The following is a 23,626-nucleotide window of genomic DNA, read 5'->3' as shown; positions in this document are numbered from 1 at the left end:
AGTTTTATGTGTCTTTGGAGATGGCTGTTTGAATGCTGGCTTTGCATCCCTTTGAACCCTCAGGACGAGTATTGCTGGCAGGGTATGAATAGCGTATTGTAGTGGAAAAGTTTAACTTGGAGGAGACGATGATTTTTGTGTGAGGAAACAATGTTTTTAAGAGTATCTGTGATGTATATGAAATAACCTAAATGGGTAGTTAAGATTGGAAGCTCATGTAAGGATTCAGAAGCAGCATTTTAATCTTGAATAAAACAGCCTCTGGGCAGTAATGAATTTCTTGAAGTTGAAAACTCCTACACAGTTTACGATTTGCACCTGCTTGTTTGTGTTGGCGTCAGGAGAACATAATAAACTGGAGAACCGGCGGTCTTGCCTTCTGCATCACCAAATCTGTGCCAGTGCTGGTGGCCTTATGTGACTGGGTGGTTTGGATCCAGTGTTGTGACCGCTGAGGTTGCAGAGGGAAAAAGCTTACCTGTCTCTTGTGGAAATTCAGGACTGTTTCTGACAGTGGTTGTTTTTTGTTTTTTGGTTTTTTTTTTTTTTTTTAATTGATAGTGGTTTTCATGGGATGAGTTTAGACAGTGTATTTAAGGTGGCTTGAAGAAGGTGTATTACCGCTGTAATTTTTTTCTAACTTCATCTGTGGAAAAATGCAATACTTCAGTCTTCTGTCAGGCTAGGACTTCTCATCCACAGAAACTGAGCTTTTAGATGAACTTTAAATTATTAAAATTTATTTTCTATTTTCAAAATTATTAAAATAATTTTGAAGAATTAAATTTCAGGTATCATCCAGGATTTGCCTAAATACTTTGACGATAAATTTTAGAAAGTCAGTAATTCATAATCAAGCTACTGTAAAAAAACTATTTCCTAAATGCCCCAAAATACATGTATGTAGTATAGCCTGTCTTTTTGCTTTGCTTAAGTCAAGTTACTGTAAAATGTTTGTTTTCATAGAAGTATGAAGAAAATCTGAGTAAGCTTGAAGTGTGACTTGTCTGAAAAGAGTGTAAACGATTTCATAGTTACATACTTCTGCTCGTGTGTCAAATATGGCAATTCCTTCTGGGTTTTGTTTATTCTTGTTAAGTATATGGTTAGGGCTCACATGTTCCTAGAAGAAGTTAAATGCAATTTCTTATATGCATCCTTAGAATTACGTACATAAACAGGTCTCATCCGCTCGGAGGCAGTGGCCACAGCTAGCACCGAGAGCTCAGCATTAAGCTTTGAGGTTGGTTTCTGCGAGGAGAGCTGAGATGTCTTTTCTGCAGAACACTTCGAACAACAAGAGATAATTGAGGAAAGAAGCCAGTTTAGATTCTCTCTTGGAAGCAGCAGTGGTAGCAGTTAATCAGAGCTGTTCAGTTTTGTTAAGGTATTTACAGGGAACTAATAAATGTGAAACTTGTAGATTGGTACTTCCACAGAACCTGTTTTCATAATTAAATTGTCGTTAAAATAATGAAAAAAAAAATGGTCAGAGGGGAAATAACTGACTTAGAATTGTAATCAATGCAGTTTGAAAAGTCTAGCCTGATTTTTTTTTAATAGACTACTACATAGTTTTACCTCCTTGTTTTGTTTGTTTTTTACAAATAGTTTCAATAAAACAGTGTCAGCAGACAGAGCGAGCGTGTGGTTTGGAACATCTCGCTAAGCATTGGCAGTACCTGTTGGAGGCTCGGAAGGGTGTGTTGCACTGTTGCACGTGGCCTTTGTGAGGCAAATCCTTCCCAGAAAATCCCCTAGGAAGTTATAAAAAAAACCAATTCAGTGCTTTTCATTCTTAATTGACTTAAACCTTCTTTTAGAATCATGAGATTTGGTGTGCTGGAGAAACATTTCTAGTATTACATAGCATCAAATGTTAGCAAGCAAACACTCAGCACTTAAAGATTCTTGCTTTAGCCAGCTCTTGTCATCTGGCTGAGCCGTGAGTGTGCCGTGAAGAAAGCAATAGGTGACAGTTTGTCGTCTTTTACTTTTTCAGTGGAGATTTAACTATGTATAGTGTATATGTGCATCACGAATCTCTCTTTGCAGTTGTCTATCATCATGGAAATAGCGCAACTGGTGGCCATTACACTACGGACGTCTTCCAAATTGGTCTAAATGGCTGGTTACGCATTGATGACCAGGCAGTCAAAGTGATAAACCAGTACCAGGTGGTGAAGCCGTCTGCGGAGCGCACAGCCTACCTCCTGTACTACCGCCGAGTTGACCTGCTGTGAAACTTCTCCCTTTTACGCTGTGTGTGCAAGATACCTGCTTTGTAGAACGCCAACTATCACTAACATTTTTCTCCTGTACATGCTCTTTTGAGTGATTCTTTTTTCTTTTTTTTTTTTTCCCCCTTTTTTTCCCCTTTTTTCTTTTCTTTTTTCCCTTGCAACTATGGGATAGAGTGATAAAGGAAACTACCTTGGGTTTGTGCACAACATAGTTTGTGTTGACTTTTGACTTTGCAGAATGAAGTCACTTGGTTGAAAGACTCAGTCTCGTGAATTACAAAAATACACACAAAAAATATTAATCTGAGTTAATGCTGAATCCTAAGATAAGAAAAGGGGATTTGCATTTGATTCCCACTTTCTAATTGCGTAGTAGAAGAAAACCCTGCACCAGCAACAGAACTTGTAGATTTCTGTGAAAATGTTTTATCTTTACTTAAGTAAAAAAAATAAAAAAATAAAAAAAATGAAAAGCGCTCTCTGCTTCCCCAATAGTTTTTGATAAGTGGTAAAATATGAGCCGATGTGTATGAGATGGAAATGGTCCTATGTGCTTCAAAAAAATGTACGAACGTACAAAATGCAGAGTTGCTGGTTCCTGATAGGAAGACACATTTTAATAATTGTGCGATGAGAAACTGCTTAAGTACACATTGCAGATCAAATATTTGGAGTTAAGATGTTAGTCTATATAGATGGGTGATTGTAACTTTATTGCTATTAAGAAATTTCAAACTGCATTTATGCTTCTGTGTACATGAAATTAAAAAAAATGGGCAAAATAATCAAGATTGATATTTCTTTAAGTCTGCTTTGTTTAATTTTGCTGTCTGCTCTCCTATAATGTTGAGTTCCTAATTGTACACAGTTTAGTGATATCTAGAAGTATAAAGTTGTCGCCCATCAATAAAAGTCACAAAGTTGGTTTAAGGTGTGTCTGTGGGTTTTGTTTTTCCTCAAGTGTAAAAAAAAACAACCCTGGGAAACGCAGTACATTGCTGTGCTGCAGTTTGACGAGGGGTAGCTGGCGTTCCCCAGGTGAAGTGTAGATGATTTTTGTTTGTTGTTTTTACAACTTCTTGAAACTTCAGACATGTTCCTATTTGTCACCAAGGTGGAACTGCACTCTGAGGGGGGAGGGACAGGGAGAGGCGATCGGTCAGCTCGGGGCAGGTACAGCGCTGCGGGACGCGGTACTGCCAGGGCAGCCAGAGCAGGGGGCTGGATCCCTGCTGGATCCCACGGGAAAGCCCTGCAGGTTGCGTTTGATTTTTGTTTGCCTTTGACTAAAATACTCCCTTCTTTTGCTGGTTGACTTTTTCATTCACAACTTTGGTAAACTGATCAGCTTCCTGTTGCCTTTCTTGCTCCTGAGGCGACAAAAAAAAAAAAAAAAATTGTTTAATCCTTAATTGGATGCTAGTGGTGTTATGTGCTTATTGCATTGTTGCAGAGGCATTACAGTTGCAAGTGATTAAACACGGATTGTCAGTAAAAGGTTAAACTGTATATACTCTTACCAAATGTGATTCATTTTTTTTTAAAGTGACATTTAGGAAAAAAAATATTTTCTGCAAAGCTGTGGATATAAAAATAGTTGCTTTAATTTTACAGGCACTGCGTTCCAATAAATTCCGTTAGTATTTTGTTAACTTGCTGATTTCGTTTTGCTTCGGCTGGCCTGCCTGTCCGGGGGCTTTGGTGCCAAGCGCTGTGGGCTTTTGCAGGAGGTGGCGGCAGCTGGGTGAACACGTTGGGTTTCAGCACGTGCCCCTTGGCCGGGCTGCCCTGTGCCTGCTGCCCACCTCACACGGCCGCTGGTGGCCTTGCAGGAGAGGGGAAGGTCATTCCCGGCTGCTTCCTGGAGGCAGGCAGAGGTGGAGACGTTAAATGGTGGCGGCAGCCGGCGCGGTTCCAGTTGGCAGGGCAGTCCCGCTGGACGTGCGGCTCCTGTAGCAGAAACAAAATTCCTGCCGCTTGGCCGGGTGTCGGATGAGCAGTAAGACCTGCTGATGAAAACGCTTGCCCTCTGACTTGTGGACAGTGTCGTGGGATGGTGGAGAACGTGGGTCTTTCCTACCAGTGGCTGGCGGCTGGCGATGCTGTCCCAGTGTGTCGGCGTGCTGGGCACCAGCTGTAACTGGGAGCATCTGGCCCCGCGGCTGTGGCGAGGCTCGGCGGGTGGTCCGGTGCTCTTAGAGCCGGGGGAGCTTCAAGTGGATGGTGGGTTTCTTTCTTGAATTACTAAGCGTTGTCATGTCTATCTTGCTACCCCAGTCCTGATGCTGTGAAAATGTTAATGGTGTTCTGTCGCTTGTTTTGGATATCCAAACGTACGGTTATTTTTTTCGTTGCTCAACACATTGTAGTAGTATATTCTGACTTTAAAATTGTGACCGAGACGCTGTTCTTGATGTTGGTGACATTACACCAACTCGGAAACTATTGCCTGTCCAAATCTTGTTTTGATTTTGGCTAGTCAGAGGGAAAACCTCCGCTCCCGGCTGCTCACTGGGCACGGTGCCCCGAAGCTGGGGCTACAGAGGCAGCGTGCCCGGGGGCTGCTGCGGGGCTGGGCTTTCCAGGGTTTCCCAACGCAGGGCCACCCGCCTGGGGATTACCCCAGAGCCAGGGCTGGTGAGACATGGTTCTGCTTCGCATTTGAAACCTGGGGGGAGTGAGGGTGGGTTCCCAGTAAGAAAGAAACCAGATTTTGAAATTACTGTTTTGTGCCGGTGGTTTGTTCGTGTCCTGTTTCCGCACCCTGGCTGAAGCTGTTCTCTGTGCTGCAGGAATAATTTATTGTTTTTTCTTTCTCGTGGCTGTGTGGTGTTACCCGTATCTCCAGTAGCCTGTGGAAAGGCTTACCAGAGCAGCCCAGATAAAATTGCAGGTGATCGGTAATTAATATATTGCTTGGTATCGGGCCCTTGCAATTAACTTCGGTCTTGACTGGATGAGGTGGTTGGCCGGTGAGTTTTGACCCACGTTACTCAAAACCTACAGGTTCCAGTTTGCGGGTAGGACGTCGGCTGTATTTAGTAGAAACAAATTGAACCGTATGTTGCTGGTCTGCTCTCGCACGAACGGGACTCTCGAACGGCGAGGGATTTTCTAGCAAAAAGCTTTTACTGTTTACAGGTGTCTTAACCAGTTGTGGATGGCTTTGTAATACAGGTGCGCTAAGAAATCTTATTTTGGGGGGTGGTTGCTGCTTGCAAGCAGCCCTGCAAGGCTTTCCCGGGACTTGGGAATGTGCAGTGAAGTGGCGTTCAGCTTTTCTGCTGGCTTTAGGAAGAGAAACGCCGTGTTATTTTCAGCCTTGCTGCAAGTAACCTACGAGTCTTCCCGGTTATGGGCGACTCCCCGGCTTCAGCAATGCCGGTGTGTGACCCGGAGCGGGTGCCGCTTCGTGGCGAGCGGTTTAGAGTGGAGTCCAGCGCAGCAGAAGGAGCTTTAAAGGTAAAGAGAAGAAGAGGAGGGAGAGGAAGAAGTGAGGAGCAAGATGAGAAAGAAAGAACTGATGCACGATGACCGCAGTTTTACTAGTATTTCCTTTAGCTGTGCTTAGCTTCCGCTGAGGTTTGCTTAGTGTTGCTGCATATGCGATGGATTAATATCGGAGTATTTAAATTACGATTGAATTGCATCATATATTTTTACCTAATACAGGCTTGGTCCTAAGAACGTCCTGTGCTATTTGGTTTTGCTCTCGGGAGGGGTTTGGTGTTGAACGGTGCCTGCAGCTGCAGGAGCTCAAGGACTTTTCCTGTCCCCTGTGCATTATCCCCTGAGGTTAAAGAATAGAAACTGAATTAATATAGAAACCGAATTTATACAACCGAGATCTTTCCTGTTCGTAAAAGACCTGTATCAACATCTCATAAAAGTTGTCAGGAGCGGAGAAGGTGACATAGAGAAACTCCTGCTGTATAAATGCAATTCGTTCTTGAGTCTGTGTATTCAATTCTAGATTTCACTTAACACGAACAGGCTTCAGGTGTTATTAATTATTCACAAGAAATGGCAATGAGTAATTCAAAAAGCAAGTGTTGAAATCCTCTCTTAGTATGAAATGGAAGTGGTTCAGATGGTATTAATTTCTTGATTTTTCACTAAGATCCTACAAATGCACTTGTTGCTAAAATCTGTCCTCTGCAGTGTATTACTCAGGGTGGGGGGAGGAGTAAAAAGTATGTGGCAACACTGATGTGAACACATAACCGCAATTTTTATTTTCTATATTAAACTCCTCCCATCATTGCAAAACAAGGAATTTGCAGCCAATTATTTGCTTTGACTGTCAGTGATTATGTAAGAGATAAAAAACCCCAACACCCAAGACGACCCCCCCTCCAGTACACCGTAATTTGCGTGGTTGTTTACTGACGGTTAAACCAGGTCTTAAGAAATGTGTTTTTTAAAAATGCATATTCAGACCCAAAGTTTTCAAAACTAGAAGCTTCGGATGTGGAAGTCCAAGAGGCCGTTAGACGAGTGTTGGCCATCACCCGGCTCTGCGCGGGGAGCGTTTGATGGGGCAGGCGAGAGGTTACCCAAAGCACAGGGTATTTGGGGGTGGGGGAGGTCTCTGGGTGTTAATTACGAAACCGTGGGGGGTTCCATGATATCCCCCAAGAGCAGGTGGGCTGCCGGCAGGGGCTTGCTCTTCGTACATGTACTCTGAATCTCTCTTGTCCCGAGCAGGATTTTGGAAAGAATTTATATTAGCGTATAACCAGCTGTAACGGCTGCGGAGCTTGTGATTGCAGTTTGCCGTCTCTGTTTTGGGGTGAAATCACCAAAGATGAGCGCTGGGTTAGTATTTCTGAACTGTTTCAGTCTGCAGACATGTACCAGCTCCTTTATTATTAAAAAAGTGTGTTCTAGCATCTCTCGCTGCGGAGGGGCCTGGGAGGCGTGGTGAGCTGTGGCAACGTGGGCAGGAGGTTCGTGGTTTGTATGTTCACTCGTCCTCAGTGCGGTCAGCGGTGCCCCAGAATTTTCTAAAATCGCTGCTGCTTGTGCACCGATTCCCTTGTCTTACCTGGGCACTGGTGAAACAGCACAGGCTTGGGGAAGTTTTGTGGGGAGTCGTTTTCTTGCATATCCTCAGCAGATTAAATGTTTGGGGAAATGTTTTTTTATTATAGGAAGGAGGAAAAGAAGCCGCAGATGAACCCTGGTGGTCACAGTCCGGGCTGCCCCAAAACAGGAGAGCAGTGGCAAAGAACGAAGAGGCCTTCCTGGTACCAAAGGTTAGTTCTGCTTCGCAGTAAACCTGTAAATGCCTGGCTTTCGCTCCCGTGATTTAGAATCCCCCCGCTCTTAATCCATCTGCTGCGTAATGCCAAGGCAGCATTGTGCCGTGCGCTCAGGAGACTGGAGCATCCTCATCTCATCCCTGCGGGAGGGCAGGATGGATTCAGGAGGGTTCCTTGGCTGCCTCTACCCCCCTGCATCATCCTCCAGCAGAGACAAAGCCCAGGCAGGGGAGGAAGATGTGAGTAGGCAGCGAGGTAGGGGCTGGTGGCCCCAAGCAGGAGCACGGCCATGCCACTGCCTGCCTGGCACCCAGCGGGAGCTGCTCGGGCTGCTGGGGTCACTGGGCACACTGGGCTCTTGCACACAATTACACCAAGTTTCTGCACGTTTCTTGTTGCCACTGGGTTTGCTCCATCCCCCCGTCCCCCCTGTACTCGCTCTGTTCTGGAGCCAGAGACAAAGCCAGGTGGTAACAGGACGGAGCACGAGGGCTTTGGGTCTCTTGCCCTGCTCTTCGCGCTGCCCCTGCTCAGGTTTGGTGCTGCTACTATAGGAATAGTAAATAAAGGGGAAAATAGTTGACGTTGAGAATGAAGACGTGCTGTCTGCATGCTCAATTAGGAGGGCATTGCGAAATCTGTGTTTCTTCCTCTTCATTGGCTATTACATTAAAAGCCTCCTCTCCTAATAGATACTTACATATGCAGCCTGCTTTATGTGGCTTTTACCACATATGAAATGGAGACGTTATAATCAAGGCAGTAATAACGCTGAATGATTAAAAGTAACTTCTGATTGTTTTGGCTTGGGTCAAATGTATGACCTGAAACTGCTGACTCGAGGCAAAATGAGGTGGGTAAAAAGTCTCATTCTGGGCTGTGCTCATCCCTAAGCACAACCGTGCACAGCTTGTACAGGGAAACCGTGGTGGTGTGTATTAAAAAAAAAAATAGTTAAAAAATAGATCTTTGTAAAACAGCAGGCTTGATAGAGAAGTCAGACAGCCCAAACCATCCTAAAGGAATTCATTTCCCGTGGGTACATTTGGGGAGATTACAAAATACTGGATTTCTCTGAGATCTGGAAATCATTTGTACATCGGTATGTGAGATGTAGAGCGAGTTAATTCAGCTTTCTGGTAATTGGAGTGAGCAGCACTTTCTGGGGGCTGTGAGTCAGGGCTGCGGAGCTGCGTGGTTTCAGGCTGGCAGCCGGGGGGGCACGGTGGCTCACTGCCGCTGGCCCTCCTTATTCAGGGGCATTGGGGAACAGGGGGCTGCAGCATCATTCAGCTGATGAACTTCATCATTTCATACAGAAGCAGCCTTCTGAAAACACAGCAAACTCATCGATCCAGAGTGAATCAGAGGAGCAAGGAAAGTAAAGGGATGATACAGTGATTTTTAAGGCAAAACGGTGCAGAACCTCCTGCTGACCCAGGGCTGTGTGGTCTTTGAGTTGCCCGTGTCGGGGCAGCATCCGAGGTTTCTCGGGAGCGAGCAGCCTTGGCAGGGCCAAACGACGGGCCATATGTTACATACACAGTTTGTTTTGAAGCGCACAGAAAGTCTTTGTAAATACAGCTGGGAGAATGTGGCCAGTGGGGAAGGGCAGCAGGGAGGGGGGCTGTGGCTGTACCAGGCTGCGGGACTGGGACTGACTGGGGAGGGCTGGGTCCCCCCCATGTCACAGCTCTGCTTGGGTAAAAGAGGCAGCACGCGCACAGTGCTGAAGGTGCACCCCAAGTGATGAGAATCTGCTACTTACTGAAGAATTATTTTAAAAAATGGTGTAAAAGATTAAATCGGCAGATATGTCTTAGGGCTGACTTCAGAGGGGTTGTTTTCTTTGCTCGGTGGAGTTGCTCTCTCGGCTGCCAATATTTGCTGCTTTGCTCACGCACTGTTGAACAAATTTGGTAAATGTCATTCTGCTTTTTGAGCACTGCTGGGTTAAAATAAGCCTCTCAGTGGCAGAGTATCTTGTAAGCTCCCTTCTTGTAAGCATTAAATAAAAGGGTTTGGTGATTTGCTCAAAGAAATAAATATTGACTCTTGAGGGGAATGGAAGGACTTTTTTTCCCAGACCTTTGGGGAGAGAACTAGGTGGTGGGTTTGGAAAAATCATAGCTGCTTTGCTTGGATGTGCCAAATCCAGGGGATGGATGCTGCCCTGGCTCCCTGCTGGGCCATTGCTGGTGCCCCCTCCACAGGGGGCTGCCCCGGGCTGGGTGACCCCGGGTACGTGCCAGCAGCTGGGGGACCCTGCAGTGCTGCTGGGTGGGGACCCCAGGGGACTCCCATGGGTGGTGATGCCTGGACCTGCTCGCTCCGGGCACTGCAGCATCCTGCTGCAGGCTTGTGGCTGCTGCAACAGAGATGCTGTAATACACTCATGTTGTTACTCATGATACTGGTTTATTTTTTCCTGTTTTTTTTTTTTTTTTTTTACTTAAAAAAAAAAAAAAACCCAACAAGCTTTCAGCTTGTCTTTTGCTCAGTCATTTCCTTCCACAGCAAATAAAACTGTGTTTCAACAAGGGGGCACAGAGGTTGATGCAAAAGCTGGGGTTTTTGGGGCGGCAGAAGAGGTGAGCCGTGCCTTGCCTGGACGTGCTGCTAACTTATTTATTTCCTTAATCTCCGTAAGTCCGTCTGTCGCGCTGGAGCAGCAGGACTGAACCGTGGGTGTACGTGGGGAATGTCAGTGCTGGAAGAGCTTTGGGAACAAACTGCGGAGGGTGATAAATCTTCTGTTTCCCAGCAAATGCCCAGCTCCGGGAAAAAAAAAAAGGGGGGGGGGAATGCCATGGGGTGTGCCCGAGGGCTGCACCCTGCTCAGCCCTGCTGCCGGAGCTGGGACCCCGCTTTGCTGTGGGGGTGCAGCCCAGCTGTCAGCCCGGGAGCAGCAGGACCTGCGGTGGGATTTCCCTGTGGGAAGCAGAAAATGGCTGACCTGGCAGCCGGGAGGAGACAGCTGGCTTCAGTCCCTTGCAGAAAAACTCCTTTCATGAATTCCCCCTCCCGAGTCCCCCGAGCCCCACACCGAGGCGTCGCGGCGGTCGCCTCTCGGCTCTGAGGAGGATGCTCCCATGGCCCTGGGAACCTGCCGGGCTGTGAGCTCTGCCCGAGAGCCGACTGCAAGGGAAAGCAAAGCAAAACCCTTTTATATGATCATCTGGCTGCACTCCTCCGCCTCCTCCTCCTCCTCCTCCTCTCCCCCTCTCCCCGGGTGTTGCATTTCAGCCTTTGGGAGGATGGTCCTAATTTGCTGAACCCCAATGACTATCTTCAAACTGCTGAGATCCCAAGCGACACCCCTCCGCTCTTTGCTCCTGCCTCCTTTTTGTGGTTTGGGGTTTCCCCCCCCCCCTTTTTTTTTTTTTTTTTTTTTACCTCCTTGTCGTTATTGCTACAGGCCCGTTGCCAAACAGGATGATCCAGGGTTGTCCTCTTTGCCTGGAGAGCATAAATACCACTGGGGAGCTCTGTGAGACTGCAGTTGGTACAAGCTGCTGAGCTGAGACCTTGCACATCTCACACCTCCTAAGGCTTATTTCATCCTTTTTCCCCACCTCCTCCTTTAAATATTTCAGATATATAATTTATTTTCCACAAGCAGGCTTGGAGGAGCTACAATTTCCTGGAGACTTGGAAGTACTCGGTAAGGTAAGTGTCAGCTTTGGTCCTTGCTTCTGAAATGTGGTTGGGGGGTGTGGGGTGGGTGTGCAAGAAATGGCTCTATTAAGAAGTCACAATTTTAGGAGCTGCTCTGAAAAGTTGCCTGCATGGTATAAAATAGCACAATGTGCCTGAGCTTCCCTTATTTATGCTTTAGCAGAAGTTAATGCAAGATTAATAAACATGAATCTTGAATGAATAGGAGGAGTTTTCAAGTACAGGAGTGGATTTCTACGCAAATAGAAAATATCTAAGGGATGCTGTAGCAGTCTCTAAGAGCTGACTACCCATGGGCACATCTAGTCTGCTCCAGGCAGCCTCTTTGTGCAGCTCTGCTCTAAAGTCCTGTGTGAAAGGAATTTCAGAGTGTCGCCACATGTTGTGTCTCTTACCAGTGGGTTTTCCATGTGGTTTTGCATAGAAACTCACCCACTTCAGTTCTGTGGGAGTGGATTGTAATGGAAGATCCAGATGCTTTGGCCCGTGGCCTTGAAGATGCTGAATCTGCGGCATGTTCTTTGCAGATGATGTTATATCCTGCGTCAAGGAACCTGTCATCCCGCTTTTATTTTGAACCCAACCCAGTTCTTCAAAGCTTGAAATGTGTGCAGCTCTGTTAAATGAATGAACGACCTGGGGTTTAATGCCTTAAGTATGTTGTGGCTTTATCACTGCGTTTCTTGGCCCAGGTTAGAAGCTCATCCCGGGCTAACTCAGGCTGGAAGCTGGTCCTAGGCTAACTTCCCTCTGTTCTGCTCTTCTGGATGCTTTGCCAGTATCCCAAGCTAACTTCTGCGTTTTCCTGCCTTGTCTGCTTGTTCCAAGTATAATTCCACAGGTCCCGGGATTTCTTGGCTGCGAATATCATCCTTAACCAAGGAATAGACCCTCACTCGTATCCTTTACCAGGGGGGCAGTTAAAGATCAATAGCTGTAAGGAATAAGGTGAAGCGAGGACATAACGGAGCACAGAAGTCAGCCTGCGTGTGGCTTTAGCAGGCAGTGCTCCGTGCCAGGCTTCAAATGCTACCAGCTCTTCTGCTTTCTGTGAAAGACAGACACTATCCATTAGCTGGGGAAATAGCTTTCTAAAAATAATCTTTTCCAAAGTCCGGTGCTGCTTTGGAACTTCCTCAGACCCCAGAAGGCAGCCTCCCCTTTGTCCCCAGTTTGGACAGGCTTTACAACATATTAAGGACTGGGTTTCTGCTGACTCACTCATTCCTGAATGCTCCCAGATGTTTACCTGGCACCAGTATCAAGGGCCCCATGTGTCTGAAGGGAGGCTGTGCTAGCGCTTCTCTTGAACCTTTGAAAACAACAGCAGAGACTTCCTCAGCTGACTGTCAGCTGATAATTTTCTCCGAATAATGTCAGATCGGAACTGAAAGGCAGTGTGACTTCGCTCTTCCCCGACGAGGAGCTGCGGGTGCAGCCAGCCGGCAGCCGCTGCCCCGGCTCTGCAGGGCGCTTGGGCTGCTTGAGCTTTAACACGTGCCCACGTGTTTTGTTACACCTGGGCATGAGGCTATTAGGAGAGGTAAATGGACAGACATCTGAAATCAGTAAGAACTTTCTAAATGTGAGCATCTTCCTGCTGTTTGCAGTTACTCTGGCCCGGGAGCTCTCTGCTCCCTGCTCCTCTCAGATTGCTTCATTCTTCCTTTGAGTGCGAGCCAAAGCAGGGAGAAGGACCTGCACACCCCAAGTGAAAAAGAAGATAGTGCCAAAGCGACCTAATTTAAGAGAGGTGCTAGTATCCTCTTGCTCGCTAACGGGATCCAGGGGAGAGCATCCCGAGGAATAATGCACCATCTGTTGCGAGGTTTTGGTTGGATGGCGAAACCAGACGCGCTGGCTTCATTGCACAGCCGTGAGTGGGGCAGCTCCTCTGGGCTTTCAGATGTTACAGCTGATTTTTTTTTTTTTTTTCAGGCTGCCCTTTCTGTAAGTTCAGTGTTTGCCTTAAATGGGTAGTGGATGCCGGCTCCTATTTAGCAAAGGGCACGGGGCCAAATGAAGGGGTACAGCTGCAGCGTGTATTAGCTGTCTGTTGCGCCTGCTCTACCTACAGGGCAGGCTGCAGGGAACATTGCTGGTGCTAAATGGCCACATTGTAAACGGCTGTGGCAGAGCATCTATTTTTAAACTCGTTGGGAAGTGCCTCAAAGTAGGAATTGTTCCCTGAATTTGGGTCAGACAGTCTACAAAAGCAACAGCTCGTTTTGCCTCCCCTGCCCCTCTGCAGCCAGGTTAGAAAGCTGGGCTCTGGCATGGGGGGGAAGTACATGCCAGCAAACAAGGTTGCGAAGAGGATGAGGTTAGAGCAGGATTTGTCCCGCTGCCACCGAACGTCCTGTCTTTCAGGTGTGCCTGGAGCTGGGGACAAGGCGTGTGTGTTCGACGTGCTCTGCAGAGCAGGAAATAATAAGCAGCCGTTACCTAAACCGAGCAAATTACATTCCTGCATTGTTCTGTGAGGCAAAGGCTCCGTGCGCTGCCTGGAGAGGGGCTGAGGGCAGCTGGTTTTCATCTGCCTTAATACAGTACAAGCAAGAAACCTCAAACGGGGACTTTGTCTCATTTTGTGTAGACAGCCAACAAGTTTTCAGGGGTTCTCAGTGGCCTCAAGAGTTTTTTGGGGCTCCCCACCTGTGCTAAGCACCTCGTGCTTGCCACTGTCCTCCGCAGGTGCTGTTGTGCCAGGGGACAGGGGGTTGGGACTTTGCTCGAGAGTAGTTTTTCCACCTGGGAGCTGGAAGGTGCCTCCCTGCCTTGAGTGGCTTCCAACTCGTCCAGTCTCGGAGTGTCCAAATCCCTGTCACTGGGCTGAACCTTCTCGAATAATTCTTGCTGATCTGGGGTTTGTTTCATGACGCTGCATAGGAATGCTTTCAGCGCGCCTTGTAACAGTGCTGTCAAAACCAGATCCTCGCCTAGTGTTGAAGAAAGGGATGGGAAAGGTTTCTTCCAAAATTTAGCCCTAAGGAGAGAGATGCTGTGTTTGCACTGTCAGTATGGGTGCTTATTGCCCCGATGGATTGATTCTGCTCTAGTGGCTCTTAAATCCTGCCCAAAGAGCAGTAGGTGCTGCAGAGCCACGCGGCGACACAGGTTTCCTTCCCTGAATAGCTTGTGGGCTAAATAGAACCGGCCAGGACGCACAAGGCTCATTAGATGGAGAGGTCGGGGCAGGGGAGAGAGGAAGGGAGGAAGAGTTTACTTTGGAAATGGCAGGTGGAGCGGGAGCACCATGGAGCAAGGGGGTGGGGGTGGGGATTAAATGAAGCCATTTGAGGCTGGCAATGACCAAATCGGGACCATGTCTCTCAGCCCTTGGTGCCAATGGCTCCTAGTGGGCATGGGAACACCTCATCTTCTGGCCAGGGGAGGACGGGTGCTCTGGCTCCTCTCGTCATCTGCCGTAATTCATGCTGCTGGCCACGGGCCCACTGCCGTACAGCGATGCGTCAGCGAGAACACCCCGGTGCGTCACGGGCCAGCAGGGAGTTTGGTTGTTCGATATTACGGTGACATTTCACATAAACAGCCACTCTCGCTGGGTCTGCCAGCTGCTCCGCTGGAGTCTGTTGGCAGACTGGGGCCTCCAAAATAGCTCTTGCTGATGTCTGACCTCTGCGATCTGGCTTCCTGGGAATTTTACTTTCCCTTTTATTCATATCCATTCTCTACTTTAACAGCTGCTCTTGGGTGAATAGCTTCAAATGTCTCCCCGCCTGGGGAGGGATAGAGCTGGGGTTATTGAGAGCTGCTGGGTGTCGCAGGGTGACACCTGCACCCCTGGCATCTTTGGTGAAGGCATCTGCCGCCAGGCTGGGGTGATGCCCGCTCCCAGTGCGCTGTCAGCAGCGTTCCCTGGTGCAGTGCACTGAGTGCCCATCACTGGCGGTGCTGTTCGGGTCTGCCCATCCTTGGGGTGGGCAGTAATTGCTTAGACTGTAGGCACTGCTCTTTTCCGAGCCAAAACCTGGGTTGTGCGGCTTCATCGTTGAGGGCTATACGCTCCGAGAGCTTCTCTGGCGCTCCTCTGACTGCCTCTTTCTCCCCAGAATCCAGACCTGCGCTGAGCCACAGGAGCCCCTGCAAGAAAACCTCCCGTCATCTTCATCCCTGCTGCTGCCGGCCAGCGAGGAGGCGGCATGAATCCTGCCCTGCCCTGGATCCTTCCCCTTGGATGCGTGCTGCTCCTGACAAAGGCTGCCGAATGCTTCATCTTGCCCAACTCAAGTCACCTGGAGAGCATTCTGAGTAAATACCAGGATGGAGAAACTCACTCCAGATCCAAGAGAGCCATCTTATTGTCAGACAGGCAGGAGATAGTGATGCTCCACAATAAACTGAGAGGTCAAGTGTACCCAGTGGCCTCTAATATGGAATACATGGTGAGTCTAGCTGCTGATACCTACATTTATTATTACATTTTTAAACTTTGTTTTAATTTTCCTTATGGTGCAAGAGGTGTAGCAAATTTCCTCTAAAGTTAAGTTTTTCTCAAGAGGTTTCCTGGAGCAGTTTCATTCCGGAGCGAATGATGCTGTAGATCATTGGACTGTTTTGGTTGGAAAAGGCCACTAATCGGTCATCGAGTCCATCCGCTGCATAGTTTCAGGACTGGTTCCATTATTCATAAACTAGCGTCTGGCCCAGCCCTGGATGCATCTCCAGTGATGGCAATTCCACAGCCTGCCTCAGCAGGTTCTTCCATTACCTTAATGTCATAAAAGCATAAAATTTTCCCTGGTGTTTAACCCACGTTCTCCCTGTGAAAGCTTTCAGACCATTGCGACTGGTGTTTTGGGACAGCACAGTCTGCTCAGGGAAACTTCTGATGGTCCATGGGTTGCCATCAGCTACCGCCCAACTGATCAGCTACCACCATCTGCCCTTTTGTCATACACTGGTCACCAGAGATTACTAACGTGAGCCAAGCATCCATGATGCTGCTGGGAATCCACTCAGGACCTTAGAGAAACAGGGCTCGAGGAATGTGGCTCCATCTGCAAAGAATTTCAGTCCCTGGAAGTAGCTGGAAAGACTTTGGGAGTTCATGGGTGGATGGGTCAGTGCTATTGGCTTTTTGTAGTTCAGGAAACCAAAATAAAAGTTTGGTCAGTGTATTCTCCCACTTCAGAGGGAGAACTTAAAAGTGTCCGTATGAAATATGCCTTTATCATCAACAATTCAGATGAATAGTTTTTTTCACCTGATGCCAGTGACCCCATTTTGAGCTATTTTCAACATGCCATCAAAATACTGCGGGGCCACAAAATGATGTAGGCAAATAATTTTTTTGTGTGTGCCTTTCCCCAGTGTGCAAATATAGTTACAACCAAAACTGGTCTGACTTCAGCTTGCACTCCTGCTGACAGATCAAGCGATTAATGATTTGTTAAGACCACGTTTAAAAGGGTAAAAGCAAAGTATGCTTAAATGTAATACAAAATTGTTTGCTGGCTGTGCTGAAACGAGAGCTACGAATGGAAAATCCTGCCTTTTGTGACCGTAGGGAAAAGGAAAAGAGAAGGGAGGGCAGAGGACAGTAAGGAGGGACAGCTGTCCATCAGCTGGTCCCCGTGAGTGTTCCCACCACTGGTCTTTTATCCCACCTCTGCCAGACACTGCGTGCCTTTCTAAGGACCCGTGCTTTCTGTCCCTCGCAGCGGGCTCCCGTGTCACCCTGCGGGCAAGGCACTGCCGGAGGAGAGGTGACCTGGTTCATCGCCAGACAGTAAACACAAAGCACGGGAAAGCCAAATGTGTGTTGGTTGGCTTTGAGGATCGGAGAGGGCTGCCGCGGCGGGCTGCCCGCTGGCCGGCTGCTGTTGACGCTTGCAGCGTGGTTACACTGTTCTATTTGCCTTTGCTCAGCGCCCTTTTCTAGTGGTTTTTATGGGCAATTGAGGGTAAATGAAAGCCTTATATGCCGTGAAGAAAGAAGCTGAGTATAAGATGGTGCTACTTGGAAGGGCTATAATCAGCCTTTCATGTATTCGTGTTTACCCAATACTACTTGGAAATGCTGTGTATGCGCTGAACGTGAATTTCACTTTAATCCTTTGTTCTGCATAGGACACTTCTCATTTGGACTCTGTTAAGAGGATGGTCTGTCTTTAGTACGTAGATAAACTTCTCTCTTTTCCTTTGGTGCTGCTGTGGGGCATCACAGGCGATGTGCAGTGCTGGTCCAGGGATCAGTAGGTAAACTTGTTCTTGCCCATCAGCTTCCAAACGCTGCCTCGTGAAAGTCCCTTCTCCCAGCTCCATATCTGACGTATTTAAGAGATCTAAAGTGGCAAAGGGACCTAATGTATTTCAGGAAAGGGATGTATCTTTCTGTTACAGTGTGAACTTTAGTTAGTGGAGGCTGTTAATAAGCAAGCAATAACACAGTGGGTCCCATGACTTATCTTGAGATCAAAAGAATTATTCACATATGGAATAAAGGTAATGTGGAGTGAGTAAATGAGGAAAGAAACAGTTTTGCTATGGGGTTTGTATAAATGAAAGCTAGGACAGGTATTCAGTGTTAATGGGAAATGAGTGAGCAGTGTACATCTTCCTGATGAAGCTGGTCGCATCCAGAATTCCCTCAGCCCCTCTGACAGCTTTCTGATCAACACTTCCACAGCGGGTTTGGGCTCTTTAACAGCAGGCAATGCATGGGCACCAAGACCAAACCAAAGTCCTCGTTAATAAGCCTAGAGTAAAAAGGACGTAATAGTTCCTAGGACATCTTGACCTTTTAAGACAGCTTAGCCAGATGGCTTTCAGCAGTGATGAAAGGCAGAAATCTTTCCTCTTGCGGAGGCCTCAAGGACAGCTGGATAAGGCAAAATTGTTCTTGGTACAGATTGCTGGAAGGAAAATAGTTTGTTTTCATGTATAAGGTATGCATCCTTCCTCTAAACTGTAGCGTAGTGACTTTCCTCGTCAGGGTGGGACGGTATTTCTGTGTGGGTTAGCAAAGTGTATCCAAGTTTCTGCCAGGACTTGTCAGTCCTGGACTGTCCTGCCACTGCTAAAAGCAATTGCCAGTATTGCAAAAAGCCTGAGCTGGGGAGAAAAATGTGTGAGAAACCTGATCACTGCAATTCAGGTGTCTGGGCTTAGGTTTACAAACTAGTTAGGCTGAGAAAGCAGACTCGTTGTGGTATGTATTCTTACTAAATATCAACCTACAAACTGTAGTATAGTGTATGTTTGCCATGTGTGTGTTTTACATACAGTGTATATTGTACTTTGAAAGGCAGTTTGGAAATTTGGCAGAAAGGAAATTCAGGGGAGTAAAAAAGAGTCCCTGTGCTAAATCACTTGGAATCACTCACACCCAAAGGCTTCTCGATCCCTGCTTGAGAAGGGATCTGAGCACAGGCACACACGGCCCCTCTGCCTTCAGCAGCCTTCCTAGATACTGCTACGAACATTGGCATAAAGGATTCCTGCAAGCATAGCTGGGAAAGTCTGAAATCGCATAATTTTTTTTAATATGTTTATTGCTCTGAAATAATTCCAGCCTCCTGACCGCATTCACGTCTGAGAAGCAAGAGGTGAATAACTGCTGTAATTTAAATGGGATGGCTTTGTAATCTGCCGCCTGCAGAAACGAGCTGCTCTACTCCCCAAGCACAAAGCCATGCAAAGATGTAGCTTGTTCCCAATTACCTGTTGAGCATCTCTTGTCAGAGTTCATTTCTTTTATCCATAGGCATCAAAGGAAGATGTAACGCATACATTCGCATCGATTTCCATTTAATGGCCTATTGCTTATAATGTCTCTGCATTAAATTAGGAGATTTGGAACATCTCCGCCTCTGAGGCTGCAGGGAATAATGCTCTGCTAGGAAGTCTGAAGTACTAGCAGTGCTTGGGAGAGTTTCTGCGGCTTATGTGTTGGATGGGAAGGCAGATTGTGGCTGCTCATTGCCTAGTGCAGCAAGTGGGAGACCACAAAAAGACTATTGCGATTGTGCCTAGACATACAGCTGCCTGAGCAGAGGTTTGGAAACATGTGTGCGGTGGGACAGATCCCATACACCTTCAAGGAGCTGGAGGGCTGAGATGGAAAATGGTTTATTCCCTCTGTCGGAGCTGTGTCCGCACGGGGTTTTGCAGGCTGACATGGGTTTGCTTGGCCGCTGCTCAGTTCAGAGCCAAGCTGATGAGTTCAGAGCAGCGCTGGGTTGTTGTTGGAAGCTGGGTTGCTGAGCATGCTTAATGATAAGCTGTTCTCAGAGATCTGGGCTCTTAGCTCAGTTAGATGAGCTCATGTTTGCCTTACAAAGATAGTGTAGACACACCAAGTTCCAGGAGACGCTGTGTTTTCCTGTTGCCTTAGCCAGGGACATGCGGTCCATCCCCATCCCGGTTATAACTGCCCGAGACTGTGTTCAGCTACTTACTCAGAATGAGCACCTGCTGTTTTCTAAATGTGTTTGAGAGCCTAAATGCCCTCCAGTCCTCCAGACAGGTTCTGACAGGTCTGATGTTTGAGCTCAGAAGTTGCTTTCCTTCTGGAGAAGACGGGACTTGGAAAGACCAGCTGGTTGTGATGGTAAATGTTGAAAAAGACCGTAATCTTGTGCTGGCACGTGAATGGGCTGGAGACACATTGCAAGACCTCTGTTCTCTTTGGTTTTGTTTGTAGGAATGTGCAGTAATATTTTAATCCCAACAAATTAGCCTCTAAGGACTTTCTGAACAGGCCAGCCGTCAGTAATTACACAAGGAATTCGGGGCACTGTCTACTGGGTCCAGCAAGTCTGGCCTTCAAACCAAATACGCTCCTGGGCAGTGGAGCCAGCGAAGCCTGCTTTCCTGTTAGTCTACGTACCCTGCTTGAGCTCTCGTTTGGCGGTGCTCAGTGAGGAGTGTTCTCACACCACCACCCTTCCCTCGGGGGGAACCTCAACAGGAGCTGTCACTTCTAACCCGATGCCTGTTTCAGCAAGAGTGGCGTTAACTTGACAGCTCTGGGGCTTTGCCACCTCTGTTAAACTTGACTGGATCCACTGGGGGACTCGGCAGTTATTCTGGAAGGAGAAGGGGAGATGGGACAAGGAGACATACCCACACACCTCTTGGTTAAGTGGTTGGGCCAAAAGATCTTCAGCTGCGTTGGTGGTGGAATGCAGGAACACATCCAGTGTTGGAATTCCGGTTGATGGGAAAGCCTGGAAATGTCCTGATAGTATGGACAACAGATGGAAAATCATGCTGAACTACATCAGAGCACTGTCTGCATGTTAGAATTCTTGCAGAGCTCAGGAATAGGTGATCAAGAGGAACTGCTAAGATCTCCATCCCTGATGTTTTAGCGGGTTGGGGTTTTGGAGGTTTTGGGTGGTGTTGTTTTTTTGTGGTTGGTTGGTTGGTTTGGTTTGGGTTTGGTTTTTGGTTTTGGGGTTTTTTGGGGGTGTTATTTTTTTGTTGTTGTTGTTGTTTTTAACTGATTAGACAAACACGAGCCAAGAATATTTTGTTTTAGGGTGGATAGTCTTGAGGTTCTTGAGGTCTTCCCAGGTGTGTTTTCTGCTGACCTATGCAAAGCACCTCCTAATAAGCATGGCATGAAGCAGGAGAAATAACAGACCCTTTAGTGCCCTGCATTTCCATGGCAGGGGGTTGTCTTGAGAAACTTGCTCTTAGGTTAGGGCACCTTATTGAAATGTCCTGGCTTCCACAATGACAGGCCGGGGTGAGTTGTAATTTAGTCTTTCTCCACTAGCTGCTGTTGGTTGGGTCTCTTGATGTAATATGCCTGAGATGACAAATTGACCTGTTCTTTTCTCTCCCCGCACCCTGAAGACCTGGGATGATGAGCTGGAGAGATCAGCCCAAGCTTGGGCTCAGCAGTGTATCTGGGACCATGGGCCTAGTGTCCTCATCAGGTCAATTGGACAGAACTTGGCGGTTCACTGGGGCAGGTAAGAGTCGGGGTGCTACAAGCTCACTGCAAAAAGCAATTTATGGATGCTTCTGGAGAGCTAGTTGCAAGGTTGTGCTTTGTTGATACTTAGCAGAGCACTGGGGAGACGGGAGAAAAGCTGAGGCTCATTAATTGCCGTTGCTTTGGTGAAACGGTTAGAGCAGCAACGTCTGCAGCCACCTTCGGCTCCCCGTTCCCAGCAAAGCCACGCTGGTGTGCGTAACTCCATTTATCTGTAGCCTTGAGTAACGCAGCTGTGATGTGCTTAAGGTCACTCTTACTCTTAAAGAACAGCTACAGAAGTCATCACCCTTGCTCCTAAATCTGCTGTTTCAAGGGGGAGTTCTGGCACCACGCTGAGAGCTGGCTGAAAGCTGAAGTTTCTCAGAAACAATGTTTGGATTCAGCTGCTGGTTCGGAACTTAAATATCTCTTGCTGAATTTCCCATAAATACTTATCCAGCTCCTAATTTCCCTTTACTGAAAACACTGCAGATTTATATTTTCTTTTTTTTTGACTTCCTGGGGAAGGGTTTTACCCTAGATTTGTGAACCCAGCTAGGAAAGCTGTTGTTAAGACTTCCAGATGGATTTGCCTCTCTGTCTCATGGTGAAATTTGTTAAGCCCCTATCCTTGAGCCTGTTACAGGTTAAGTCTGCTTTACGCAGCAAACATTTTGTACGTGCTCAGGAGCCCTAATGGGTGGAAATGCAGTTATGTTTGCTGTAAATCAGGTAGGACTTGGTCGAAAGCGATGGAAATTTGCTGGTGTGAAATTAGCCCAATATAAAAATTGGGCCTGTTTTTGTTGGCAGAATTAAATAATGATTGGAAAGTACGGTGGTTAATACATTGGAAACAAAGTCAAAAGATCATGCTGTTCTTGGCTCTCCTACAAACGTTCGAGATGGCCGTGGATTACTGATGGAGGTAGATCCAATCTTGCTCCCTTTGCAGTCGCTGAAGGGAAAAAGAAAGCAGATATATCTCAGCTTTTTCAGGAACGGGCCATAACTTGATTGCCTCAATTTCCTCTCCTGTAAAATAGGATTCGGAAAGTATTCACTTAATGACATCATGAGATTAATGTTTTTAAAATACTTCTAATGAATGATTTTTAATGAAGAGTTGGCTGAAAGAACAAACTCCAGTTGGTAATGATATCACCCGTGTTTCTGGCCGCTTGCTTCGTGTGAGCTGTTGAAAGCAATAAAAAGCAGTGGGCTCGAAGCGCTGCTCTGCTTTGACACACACTTTGCAGATTACTCCCTTTGCCGGCTGTGTACGTAGCACGCAAAATGCGTACGAGTTTCTATCGGTAGTTTTAGCGTCACTGGTGCTCCTGCAGACGGCCCGAGTGGCGTCAGTGCTGCCGCGGGCTGCAGCAGCTGGTGCAGAGCTTGCACCAAGCGCCCGCAGCCTGCGCGGGGGCTCGCTGCGGGGGGGCACTGCTGCAATGGAAGGTGGGGTGCGTGTGCACCAGCTCCAGGCGTGATGTGGGGGTGCAAAAGCCCACTCGCTTTCAACGGTCTTACAGTATGAACTGCTAGCGGACTTCCAGATTTAGCTAATTGCCCGGTGGTAAAATAGGTGCACGATGGCTTTCGGTTTAAGGTGTTTGGCAAACCTTAACTTCTGTTTACTTCCAAAATACAACTTTCTGCCCAACTAGAAGTTTTTTGTAGTTCTGTGGAAAAAGTCAAGAGGACATTTCAGGTCAGCGGCACTTGAAGAACATGTCAAACCTATAAATAATACCGAGTCAGAGCGGGCTGTGAATCTTAGGGAAAAACAATCATCTTTAATATTTTCAATGAGATTTCTTTGCTGCCCATTAGACCATGTTACTGGGGTCTTTAAGCAACGCCTTCTCAATGAATGGAACTTGCCTTAAGAAACTGTTACATAAAAATTAGCAAAACTTGCGTTAAAAAAATCTGAGCTTACAACAATGGCAGGAGGCTACAGATACTGTTTGCAAACTTCTACCAGAGCTTTGTGATTTTAAACTTTCTTTGCTCCTTCAGGTATCGGTCTCCAGCTTTCCATGTCCAGTCTTGGTATGATGAGGTTAAAGATTACACATACCCATATCCTCACGAGTGCAACCCCTGGTGCCCAGACAAATGTACTGGCTCTATGTGCACGCATTACACCCAGGTAAGGGAGACGAAAGGCCCTTGTACCTGCACCCCCCGCACCCCCCGTGTCCCCGCTGTCACTGCAGTGCGTGCCCGCAGCGCAGTACTTTGCCGATTTTAATAACTGCGTCGCACTTGCAGATAGTCTGGGCCACGACGAACAAGATCGGCTGCGCCGTGAACGTCTGCAAGCAGATGAACGTCTGGGGAGAGATCTGGGAGAACGCCGTCTACCTGGTCTGCAACTACTCGCCAAAGTAAGGCAGATAAGCTGGGCTCGCTCCAGCTTTCCTGCAACTGGCAGGTTGCTCCGCTAGCCCGGGATCTGGGGAAGTGATTTCAGGCAGTCT

At 47.3% G+C, this 23,626-nt stretch overlaps 2 protein-coding genes across 3 annotated transcripts in view; both read left to right on the top strand.

The window, feature by feature from the left end:
- Positions 1–3,173, top strand: part of USP10 (ubiquitin specific peptidase 10) — a 52,843-nt gene extending 49,670 nt beyond the window's left edge. Inside the window, exon 14 of the mRNA XM_056360650.1 lies at positions 2,056–3,173. Within this exon, the coding sequence (XP_056216625.1) occupies positions 2,056–2,243 (188 nt within the window). The 3' untranslated portion in view covers positions 2,244–3,173. The remainder of the gene's footprint in view (positions 1–2,055) is intronic.
- A 3,886-nt stretch (positions 3,174–7,059) lies between these two features.
- The window catches only part of CRISPLD2 (cysteine rich secretory protein LCCL domain containing 2), a 35,824-nt gene continuing 19,257 nt past the window's right edge, over positions 7,060–23,626 (top strand). The window contains exons 1-6 of one of the 2 annotated variants that reach the window (XM_056361012.1): positions 7,060–7,501; positions 11,130–11,176; positions 15,259–15,591; positions 21,014–21,132; positions 23,163–23,295; positions 23,418–23,533. In XM_056361012.1, the coding sequence (XP_056216987.1) occupies positions 15,349–15,591; positions 21,014–21,132; positions 23,163–23,295; positions 23,418–23,533 (611 nt within the window). In that variant the 5' untranslated portion in view covers positions 7,060–7,501; positions 11,130–11,176; positions 15,259–15,348. The remainder of the gene's footprint in view (positions 7,502–11,129; positions 11,177–15,258; positions 15,592–21,013; positions 21,133–23,162; positions 23,296–23,417; positions 23,534–23,626) is intronic. The other variant, XM_056361013.1, reaches the window with a different exon arrangement.

The sequence above is a fragment of the Falco biarmicus genome, chromosome 15 (genome assembly GCF_023638135.1).
Source record: "Falco biarmicus isolate bFalBia1 chromosome 15, bFalBia1.pri, whole genome shotgun sequence".
Classification (NCBI taxonomy): Eukaryota; Metazoa; Chordata; class Aves; order Falconiformes; family Falconidae; genus Falco; species Falco biarmicus.
Note: the sequence above shows the minus strand (reverse complement) of the source record. Positions and strands in the feature narration are given on the sequence as shown.